This window comes from Lates calcarifer, linkage group LG16_LG22 (genome assembly GCF_001640805.2).
Source record: "Lates calcarifer isolate ASB-BC8 linkage group LG16_LG22, TLL_Latcal_v3, whole genome shotgun sequence".
In the NCBI taxonomy this organism is placed as follows: domain Eukaryota; kingdom Metazoa; phylum Chordata; class Actinopteri; family Centropomidae; genus Lates; species Lates calcarifer.
The window spans coordinates 11,753,000-11,763,855 of NC_066848.1; the positions used below are offsets into that span (position 1 = coordinate 11,753,000).

Below are 10,856 nucleotides of genomic sequence, written 5' to 3' on the forward strand. Positions count from 1 at the left end.
ATTTTACCCTCAGCAATTATTATTGTGCAGATGACATTGTCAAGGAACACAAATTTTAAAGTTCTATTAGCTGAAATTATTAAAACTATCACCATTGCTAGTATTGCGTGACAAAACAGCCTCAAATTAAATCATCTTTATTTCAGTACAAAGAGATCAGAGTGCAAAATCATACCAATCTCAGAAGTTCATAGGAGAGGGCTAAAATCCCCCAATTAAAAGAGTGTGTTCCATTCAGGGGAACCCAACCGTGACACGCCTTTGTGAGAAAACAAGACAATAAAAGAAAGAGGGCTAAGAATGGGAGAGTTAAATCCAGTGCTAATACTGATACTGATACTAATCTGTGGGCAAGGTCAAAGACCTGGTTAGACACCAGAGGCTAGAAAGGCTCAGAGGTGCTGGTCAGCCTGAGCCTCCAAAACCTGTGATCATTCTCTGAGGTTCTGACCTGGGCAAATGAGAGGCCACTGCCCTAGTGGCAACCGCTGTCTCCCATCAGTCTTCTATGCAGACATCTATAGGCTACCTGCAAGCCCTTGGGCGAGCGCTATCATATAGCCACTGTACCAAGCGCCCCTGTCTTTACCTTCCAGTGGAGATTTATTGTAATTAGAAGATTCCTTTACAAAAGCTTGGGATCAGCGTTTCTTCAAGGATCCCTGTGCGGTCCCATGGGGGACATCCTTTGATCCCGACCTTCGAACCCTAAGGGTTAAGCCTTCCCTTTGCAAATGAGTTTGACATGATGGGCCACTTCCTAATTGGCCAATTGCTCTGTGCTCTTTCTGGGTCCTGCTGGTTTAACAAGTGTCTGTTTTCCTTTGCACTCTCCAACGTCTTACCACATCAGTACTGATGGCTTTGAAGTGAGTCTTTTTCTATAGCATCTACCTTCATACACTTTGCTAAAGAAGTTTACAGAGTCAACATGCATGAATAAGTTTCAAATGGTAAAGCACTTACAACTAATATAAGATACAAATGCCTTGGGGCTCCTTTACAATCTTATATGAAAACAGAAAAGGCCATTGAATGTGTAGGGTCTCACAACTCAATTTGCAGTTTAAATTCAGTGTTGTGTATTGCATTGGGTGTCCCTCGTGTTTTTTCTTTTGTCTCTTTCACTCTACCTCCTACTGTGCCTTAGTCTGATAATGCTGAAGGCTATAGTGGCTCTTAAACCATCAGAGACATTGGAAGAGAGGACTGGTGGTGTCGGGTCCCACCCTGCAGCATGTGGCTTGTAAGTTTCTGCCCTTCCCCACCCTCTATCTTTTTCCCAATCAGATTAGTTTGTCTAATAGTGAGAGGAAAGGTTGTTGCCAGTGGGCCCTGCAGGCTTGGAAGAACAGGTGGCCAAGTGCTGAAATGGTTTTTCTGCATTGATCTGGAAAAATGATGTGGCCGTCTGCATCCATGTCAGACTCCTAGATCACAAACATCTGAGAGTTGGTGCAGCTATATAAGATCAGAGAATCCACAACTTTGGAGCTGATCTCTTTTCTTTCTAACAATAAATAACATTCTTGATTGAATCACTCCACATAAATGAATTGTATCCTGCTCCCTTACGTCTTAACCAGAGTGAGGTTAAACTATTACCTGTACCTGTATTTCATTTATGTTATATATATATTTTAAATCTAACTGCAGACCGTTACTCAGATGGATTACCCGGTAACCTTTCCCGATGACCTCTGTGGGGTTTGTTCACCTGCAGGACCATGGGAATCTCCCCTGCCAAAAGTTCCTCCTCCCCACAACACCGAGAACGTGTCTCACCAGCCGCCTAGCACCAAGACGGATTGTTTAGGGGCGCAGAATCAGTCAGGTCAGGGAATCCTCGGCCCCAGGCCTGGCTAATTACTTTCTAATGTGACGACGATTCTTTTGAAGAGCCGTTTTCTCGCTGACCAAATCTCTTTAAAAGCATCTTGGGGGTGCAAAGGGTGCCGAGAGGGAGTGCACTGTGGCAGGCCACACCAGGGCCAGAGGGGGGGCTCAGGTTACGTACTGCCTGCCGTGATGCATTGTTGGTGGGACGCCTCGGCTCCAGTGCTCCCCCTCCTCAACCACCACCACCTCCATCCTCCTCCTTTTCCTCCTCCTCCTCATCTCAGCACTGTCCCTCCAAGAGAGGCTGCTGCAGAGCCTCTGACACCAATCCAGAGGATGCACTCTGCACATGAAACCTTACACTCAACTAATGGTTGCAAATGTGTTTTCAAAGAAATCCCAGGTCTCCTGTATAAACCATAGACTCATACTGTTGGATGTGCATATGTACACACACACTCATGGTGCACAAATTGGGCACATTGGCAGACAGAATTAGGGACAGTTGGTGTTGCTGAACTATAAGATTTTAAAAAAGACATGGGACAGAAAACCTAAAATAGTTTATATTGAACTCTGTAATGTCATCATAATGGTACAACATTAACAGTGTACTAATAGTAACCAAAAATATCAGCAAATTAACAGAGTTGTCATCAAGGAATTGCCTTTAGAAACTGCAGGTGGCTTGTGGCTTTGACTGACACTTCACACAGATTTCAGCAACCTCTTGCTTTCTTTCTCTCATTCCCTCAAAGACAATGTATTCCCTTCCAGGGGAGTGATCCCTAATTAGCTGTCAGGTGATAGTGTGCTGCTTTCATTGTGCTCCCCGCTGCTGCGCTGCAGGCTATGTGGTCAGCAGTCAGTCTTAGACTGAAGTGACAGATCATCTCTCTATACACCAGACCCCTGCAGCTGAAAGAGACCACTTGGTCCTTACAAAGAGATCCCAACTTTCCATATTAAAAAGAGATCAATATCAAATCTCATAACAAACAGATCACCGACCCAGCAAAGACAAGAGGATCACTTGAGAATCCGTCTGTGCTCTCACAAATAAAAACAAAAGCCAGTGAAATGTTTGTCTCCCGCCAATAGACGACTGATGACTGGATTCGGATCTGAATTATTTAGTGGCCCTTTGTATTTGTCAGTTTGTTCAATGTGGGCGATTTTAATGGAGAAAAGATACTTCTTATATCATGTTCCAACAGTCACTGAAACTGACAAAAGCTTTTGGAAAATCACAATCACATTTTGCCATATAAGTGCGAAAAATATCTATCCTTTCCTGTATCCCCCAATAAAAGCCATATCTTCTAACTTCGCAGTATATGGCAGACAGGTCATTCCTGATATAAAAGATATGATTTCTTCCTGTCTGTCTGTTAGTTTCACTGCAGGTCTCCTCCAGACAGTTCCAGTATCCACCCAGGCAGCAGAGGGACCTTGTTTGAAGGTCATGTCAGCACCGGGGCGTAAACGTTAGACCTTTTTGTGGTCAGGGTAAATGTACAAGGCCGCCCTGCGGGAGCACTCCTTCCCTCTCTTTAATCGGCGCATAACAGGCCCTTGTAGAGCCAAACTGTCTGCGACACATCAGCACTTAGAAATAAAAACCCCTCAGCCAACCCTGCGACGGCTGCGGTTGGAATACGCCAGCTGGATCATTTCAGAGGAACAGGTCTGCTAACTGAAAGCAAACGGGAAAGGGAAAATTCATTGCAAGACTGAGATGTCTTATCTTATTTATGTTTTTTCAAAATCTACCAATTCAGACTTTTAGATATACAATAATTATATGAAATAATATTATTATATATTAAAGAAAAAGACTCACAGATTTCCCTTGATGATATTAATATGACAATTACGGAACTGCTGTACTGACTTTGTTGACACAGTGGCAGTGCAGCTGTATTTTATGGCACTATTGTTGTCCAGTAGTTATATGATAAATGTACAGTTCTTTGTACATGTATTGTGAGCCTGGTCCCTAAATGACATCAGATTACTTTCTGGTTTTAAGCTTTTGTCTTTAAAAATAAATTGTGTAAAATCCTAAGTTGTTTTATAAATATATTTGTTCTATTTGTATCTTTATTTATATATTTATTTATTTATTTTGCTTTGTAATCTGGAATACATGTCCAAACAATTTCAAAACTGCTCCCTCAACAGATTTTTTTCTCAATGCTCCAACATTTACCTCCTCCTAACATTCACTGTATACTCTGTAAATAAACAGTCTACAAAGTTAATGAGACAAAACACAGAATATACAGCCATCTCTCTGTCAGTGAGGCCAATCATTTGAAGGAGCCAAGAAAGCAAACTTAACAGTTCTGATGCTCCAGCCGAGAAACTTAATTTACCAATTTGCAGGAAGACAAGATGGCAGGAAACAAGCCAATTTGCCACGTGTGCAGCGCACAACAAACCCCAGCCTTGCTCCCCAGCCTCATGAGAGGTAATTATCCCTAAAAAAGAATGCCATGCTGTATTAAGATGTAGCCGCATCAAAACGAGGGAGACAGCCTCATTACAAGTAATTATGAGGGAATTAGAAACATCATTTAACTAAACGAGCAAATAATGTCCAGGATATTGAAGAAGCTGCCTGCACTTCTGCCGACTGCTGCAAGTCCCATTACAAAAATTGTAGGTCTTTAATAGAATAATGACATGCTTTATCTTCTCTGCCTCTCTCTCTTGAGAGGATCTTGGAGCGGAGGGAAGGGCTGAGGGAGAGAGGGGAGGATGTGAAAACAACTGTTGCAGAGCTCTCCGTCCTCCATGTGGTCTCACTCTTGAGTGTGTAGCATAAGGCCTTCAAGATAATCCCCCTATTATCCTTACAAATACAAAATGGAGAGCAGAAAATTGTATCTCACATCCATTATAGTGTCAAAGGTAATGCTAATGGACTTATCTCTAGAGTAATAGCTGAGTTCTCCACACGTACTGTAGCCTGTAATAGTTGGATGCATATTGGATGGGGAATGGGGCTTCAAAACAGGCAGTTCAAGAAATGGTTGGTAATTTAGCAATAAAGCATAATGCCATTTGGCCATGAAAGCCCTAATTCAAATTTTTGGTTAAACATTGTTCTTGCGGAGTTTAACATGGGGATGCAAAAGGCCAGCACTGTGGTTCAAATAATAATGCTGCTCATATTTGACTTTAAGTTGTAAACATCTGAATGCCTTGTTGATTCTGTCAGTCACAGTATCATGAGTCTAAGCAAATAAATTTTAATACTGAAACTCACTCTTAACTGAATAGACTTTATCCATATGCTGCTTTTGCTATTTCCCTTTGCCTTGTACAGTAGCATATTCTTCTCCTATTAAGGAGAAGGGGTATGGGCTGGGGAGAGATGTGGTGGTGGCGGTGGTGGTGGTGTGGCGGGGGGGCAAACACAATTTCCCTTCAGCTCCTTCATTTCCAGTTGATATAAAACAGAATCATGAAAAATCACTTCTGGTCCAAGCTCTCCTTTTTAACCATTAACCCATAAATACAGAAGCTGGTTAAAGCCAGCGGATGACAGGGCCTGCCTCAAAAACCTTGTTACGCTTCCCTCAAATTCATTTAGGGAGCAAACAGGTCTTGAGAGTTGTCTGGCTTAATGCATTGCGATCGCTTTTAAAACTCTTGTCTTGAGGCAGATCCGAGGCTCTGCATCTGCTCGTGGTGTTAAACCTCATAACCTCCCACTCTAATACGAAACCCATATACCCTCTTTAAATCAAATGGCTGTAAATATGTTGGGAGCTAGTTGAAAAGCCCTCATCCAAATAAATGATGAAGGGGTGGAACATGTAAAAAATGAGATCTTCATATATTAGAAGAGAACATTATGAATAAAAAAAACTAAAGTGATAGATAATGTTGTTGCAGCCTGTTTAAATTTAATAGACTCTCTATTAAGTTAGTTTTGATCTCCATCATTTTATCTCAAGATGTAAAAGAGGTGATATCCGGGGGTTTTAGTATAATTCATTATGATCCTGTAAATATGCTCTAAAAACTATCCTGAGAATCAATTTCCCCAGTGCTCTCTGTCTTTGCCTCTCCCTCTCCGCACTGTGTGTAGCCCACAGTTTCCATTACTCCCATCATAAATTACACCACAGAGTGAATTACACTTGCTTTTCACCTTACCAGGCAGGTTTGATGAATCCTAAGGCACAACACATCATCTCAACAAATCTTCATCACCATGCCAGTCGCTGTCTCTTTGCAGTTTAAACCACTTCAAATCATTTTCATTGCCTCGCTATTAAAATTTGTAATTCACACCTGCCATTGCAGTGATACATAGTTACATCGAACCCCCTCCTCTTACCTCCCACCTATTCCTCTCTTTCACTTTCTCACTCTGCCTCTTATTCTCTTCTTTGCTCGTCACCGCATCTCCACACATTTCTCTCTCTCCCTGGCTCTCTCTCTTCCTGTCTTGTAAATCAAACAACCTCAGGTGACAGGTCATGCAGATTTCCCACAAGTCAGCGGGGTGCAAACATCCATCCAAAAGAGCGGCGCATTGCCGTCACACCTGATGACATAATGACCACTTGGAAACTAATAAACAGCTTCATTCAACCAAAGCTATTGCTCCTTTTCATAAGCGTTGCGGTTCCCAATCTCTCTCTCTCTCTCTCTCTCTCTCTCTCTCTCTCTCTCTCTCTCTCTCTCTCTCTCTGTCTCTCTGTCTCTCTCTTTTCTCTCCCTCTTCTATCTGTCACAAATTCATCCTCCTGCACCTCACCTCTTCGCTGGTGCTGGAGTTACCCATAAATCACCGCTGTTGTCTAACGCTATCCATTTTCCCAGAAACACAGGGCGGCTGTTGCAGAAATTGGGTCAGGCATAATCTGCAGGGCAGCAGAGCCTGGCTCGTCATGATTCTGCTAGGTAATGTAGCCATTAGCACACAGTGAGAGATTGGTGGGATGGGTTGAAGGGGTTGGGTGGGTGGTGGTGGTAGTGTGTGTATGTGTGTGTGGGGGGGGTGGGGGGTCCCTTGTACATGATGTGACACCCAAGAAAAGCTGCCAAATGACACGGTTTTATCGCTCCCCATCAACCACGGGACATTTGTGTGTGTGTGTGTGTGTGTGTGTGTGTGTGTGTGTGTGTGTGTGCTTGGGAGTGAGAAAATGTGTCCATAGGTGTGTGTTTGTGTGTGATTCTGTTCAGGCTTGTGTTTTGTATTTGCATGGACTGAGTTGTTATGAATTAGTAAATTGAACTTTGACAGTGTGAATTGATTTAGTGCGCTGGACCCCTTAGGAATCTAAACTAGCCTCTGAATTAACAGCACATACCGTGTGTGGTGTCCAGAATTCAAAGTGTAACCGATACAGTAATTTGTAACGCAGGCTGAGAAAAGAGAACAGCTTCGATTAATGACTGCAAGAGTCTTGAACTTTGACAATATGCCTCTTTATTAGGTTTCCTCTTACAAGGCCTGATGCTTGAGAGCCATAGGAGGCAGACTTCAAATGAGAGAAGATCCCGCCCAAAGGCACGATTGGCTCATGATAGTGTGCCTCACTCTCCCTTTATCTACTTCTTAGTTACCTCTGCATGTAAGGTATGCATATGTATTAAAGCGGCTTGCTTGGGTCATCCACTGATTTAGTAGTGGATTAATGGTGGTTAGTTGTAGTGTTTCAAAAATTCAAAATGAATCAGAAAGTCATGACTTTAAAAGTCTTTGCATGGTGAAAGCATTTGCAGTTTTAGACCAGGCTTGATATTTTATTCTGCTTGAGGGCTCATCTGCTCAGGAATCATACAAATATGGAAGATACAGTATTAGCCCCGTAGAAGGAAAACTGCATTACATTTCATACTGCATCAAAAAAAAAAGAAGCTTTTTATCTCCACAGATACAAGCTGCAATTAAAATGCACTTGTCAAGAAATTCCCAAACTAATATTTGAATTAATAATGATATGTATATGAGCCAAAAGAAATGTAAACTATAGTGTCAACAGCTATACATTTACACCAGGTTCTTCCCTTACTTTACACAATTGTTCTTAGTTTAAAGCGCCTCTAATAAAAACCTTGCATGTGTGAATTACGGCACCATTACAACAAAAATATTCCATTTATATCTGACTTATGAGCCTTTAACATTATGGAGATTATTACTATTACAGTAGAATACCTTGTTGTAAAATGTGTTTGTGTTGTCCCACTGTTTGTATGCTCTTCAGGGGACGAGAAGTGTCAACACAACAGAGTTAAAATTAACATAAGTCATGTTTACAGTTGCTTTAAGTGTGTACCTCCTGTTTTTAAAAAAATGCAGTTGTGTCAGTGGTTAAGTTTAAAAATGTAAGTATACAAAAACAGTGCATAAAATAAAACCAAGCAAGCCCAACTTTCACTGAAATAGAAAATTTATTGAATGAGAAGGTTATTATTGAAGATCTAAATTACAATAGAAACAATGATATTTTTCCTTAAATGGAGGAATTATGTTTTTTTCCCTGTCAGCATTAGTTTCCTGTCAGGTGAAATAAAATGACTGATGCTTTGCAATATCTTTGACAAAACAATTATGAATAAAAACGGTCTGAAAGCATTGGATGAGATATGAAGGCTAAACTCCATTGTTTTATCTGTTAAAGGAGAACAAGAAAAATAAAATAAAAGTACAAAATTATTGTAATTAATTATACACATGGTGTATTTTATACATATAGGGAAGCTTGATTGCTTTCTTATGAGACGCACAGTTGCTGCATAATAAGAATTTCCTCAACAAATAAAGTGATACAATTAATATACAGGGGTTATGTGGAGACACTTATAAGAATGTTGTATTGTTTTGTAATGTTTGTAATGCTTTTTTTTAACGTGGACTGCAGTGGTGAACATACAGTAGAGTCAATCAATATTCAATCTTGTTATACAGGTTGTATAAAGGTAACGCTGGCAGGTTGCTCCCCGGGTAATACAGGGGCGTCGGAAAGGCGATAGACCGCGGAACTGGAACGCGCAGTAAGGAGTTATCTCTGAAAACCAGCGGCATCCCCACTAGTGTCTGTGCGGAGGCGTGGGCCATGTTGGCCGCCTCCAGTTCAGCTGAGAGCTGCCGTTTCCATTTGTTCCTCCTGTTCTGAAACCACGTCTTGACCTGAGTCTCCGTCAGCTGCAGGCTGGAGGCTAAGCAGGCCCGCTCCGAGCTGCTCAGGTACCGCTTCATGTCGAAGGTGGACTCCAGCTGGTACACCTGACTCCGGGAGAAAACCGTGCGCGTCTTCTTCTTGGCCGAGTTGCCCTGCTTGTCCGCACCGTCCGTCTGTCTCTCCTCGGACAGAGGTGACATTTGATGGCACGGTCTTTCCTGCTCCTCCTTATAATCCTGCAGCAGAGGCTGCGGCAGGTGCGGCCGCCGCGCGAGCCCGTCATTGCCAGACAGGAGTCCTTTAGCTGGACCTGAACGCAGCACGAGAGGAGAGGAAAGTGATCAGTATCATTACCGATAAATACATTTTTGTTTTGAGCATGCTTTTTAAACCGGTGTCTGGAAAAAAAAAACAAAAAACATTTTAAAATATTTCAGCGTACTCAGTTTGAGAGTTCGTCAAGTGTGAACTTTGACTTGCTAAATCGGCTGCTGAAAGCCGGTGACTTTTTAAACAAACAATTCAGCCACGAGTAGCTATGCTCCGTGTACAGTAAGCTATTAATTAAATCCCGCTCTATTTAACGCTCAATTGACGACGTGTAGTGCAGCCATTTTGGAAACATGTTTCATCAATTAGCAGGCTCAATTAAATTTGAAATGAGAGGAAAGACAGAGGGCTAATTATTCGACCTTCCCCCTCTTCCGCTGCTGCGGCTGCCGCGATGATAGTCTGCACATAACAAACAAGTGGGAGTGGATGGGCTGCATGTGAGTGTCACAGTCACAAACACGGGCTAATGAAATGTGAGCTGAAGTGCAAACAAAAACATCAAACAGGAGGCCTGGTTATTTTATTTTATTTTTTATATATATATATATATAAAAAGGATCTGATTGGGCCTATTTCATGCCGTTTACATTGTGAATAAATAATATAAAAAGTATCAATAAATTTATGTTAATGCGAAAGTAACATTTTAATTCTTTTCTGTTACTTAAATAGTTGATTTCATTTCCTTTTCGGTAATAATGACAGTAATAATAATTCCAACAATAATGATCCTCACCTAAACATGAGAAGTTGTGCGCTTGGTGCTGGGTGCATGGCTCGCTGTGACCCGTGTCGGAGCAGAAGCAGTCCGCTGAGTCCTCCCCGCCGCTGCACTCCTCCTCGGAGGACACCGACAGCGAGCGCCTCCGCGGCGGCGGCGGTGGCGGCCCCTTGGAGAGCTCCTTGGTCCCGGAGCGCGGCGCATCGGACGGCGTGCCTAAAATAGACTGGATGGTAAAGCTGGAAATCGGGCCCGACGAGCACTTGCTCCCGCTGTCTTCTGCGTTACTCATTCTCGCTTCATAACAGTATTGGAAGTATTGACTGAATCTGTCTCGTTCCCTTGTATTCCGTTATTGCTTTCTACACGATTGGTGCGTAAAAATTGCGAAAGCGCCTTTTGTCCTCTTGTGTTGTTTTTTTTTTCTCCCCCTAGCCTGTTTAATTGTGGAGTTTTAACATTGAGGTGTTTTTTCTAGAGCTCGGGGAACATGAGTGTATTCCTGGTCCTCCTCCTCACGCTCTGGATCGGAGGCAGCAAGGTTGCGTTGCTTCATTTGCATGTAGGTAAGCTCCTCCTGGGCCAATCGCAGCCTCCGATTTATGCCCGGAAATTTCAAATTCCTGTCGAGGGTTTTCGAGATGGGATGAGGAGAGGGAGAGAGACGCAGAAGACCAACTGTGCTCACCCCTGTATCCAGTTGCACTTGGAACAGTTACAATAATATTTACAACCTGTGTGACTGAAAAAGGGTCAGCTACAACCTTGTCTTTTTTCTACTTTTACTGCACGGGATCCTTACAGTGAAT

The 10,856-nt window shown here is 42.4% G+C and overlaps 1 protein-coding gene across 1 annotated transcript; it reads right to left on the minus strand.

Moving 5' to 3' along the window:
- Nucleotides 1–7,885: 7,885 nt before the first annotated feature.
- Nucleotides 7,886–10,610, minus strand: hmx2 (H6 family homeobox 2). Its single transcript, XM_018696931.2, has 2 exons — nucleotides 10,063–10,610; nucleotides 7,886–9,303 (listed from the first exon to the last, which is right to left on the minus strand). The coding sequence occupies exons 1-2, from the start codon at nucleotides 10,337–10,339 to the stop codon at nucleotides 8,756–8,758; spliced, it is 825 nt and encodes a 274-aa protein (XP_018552447.1). The 5' UTR covers nucleotides 10,340–10,610; the 3' UTR covers nucleotides 7,886–8,755.
- Between the last annotated feature and the right edge of the window lie 246 nt (nucleotides 10,611–10,856).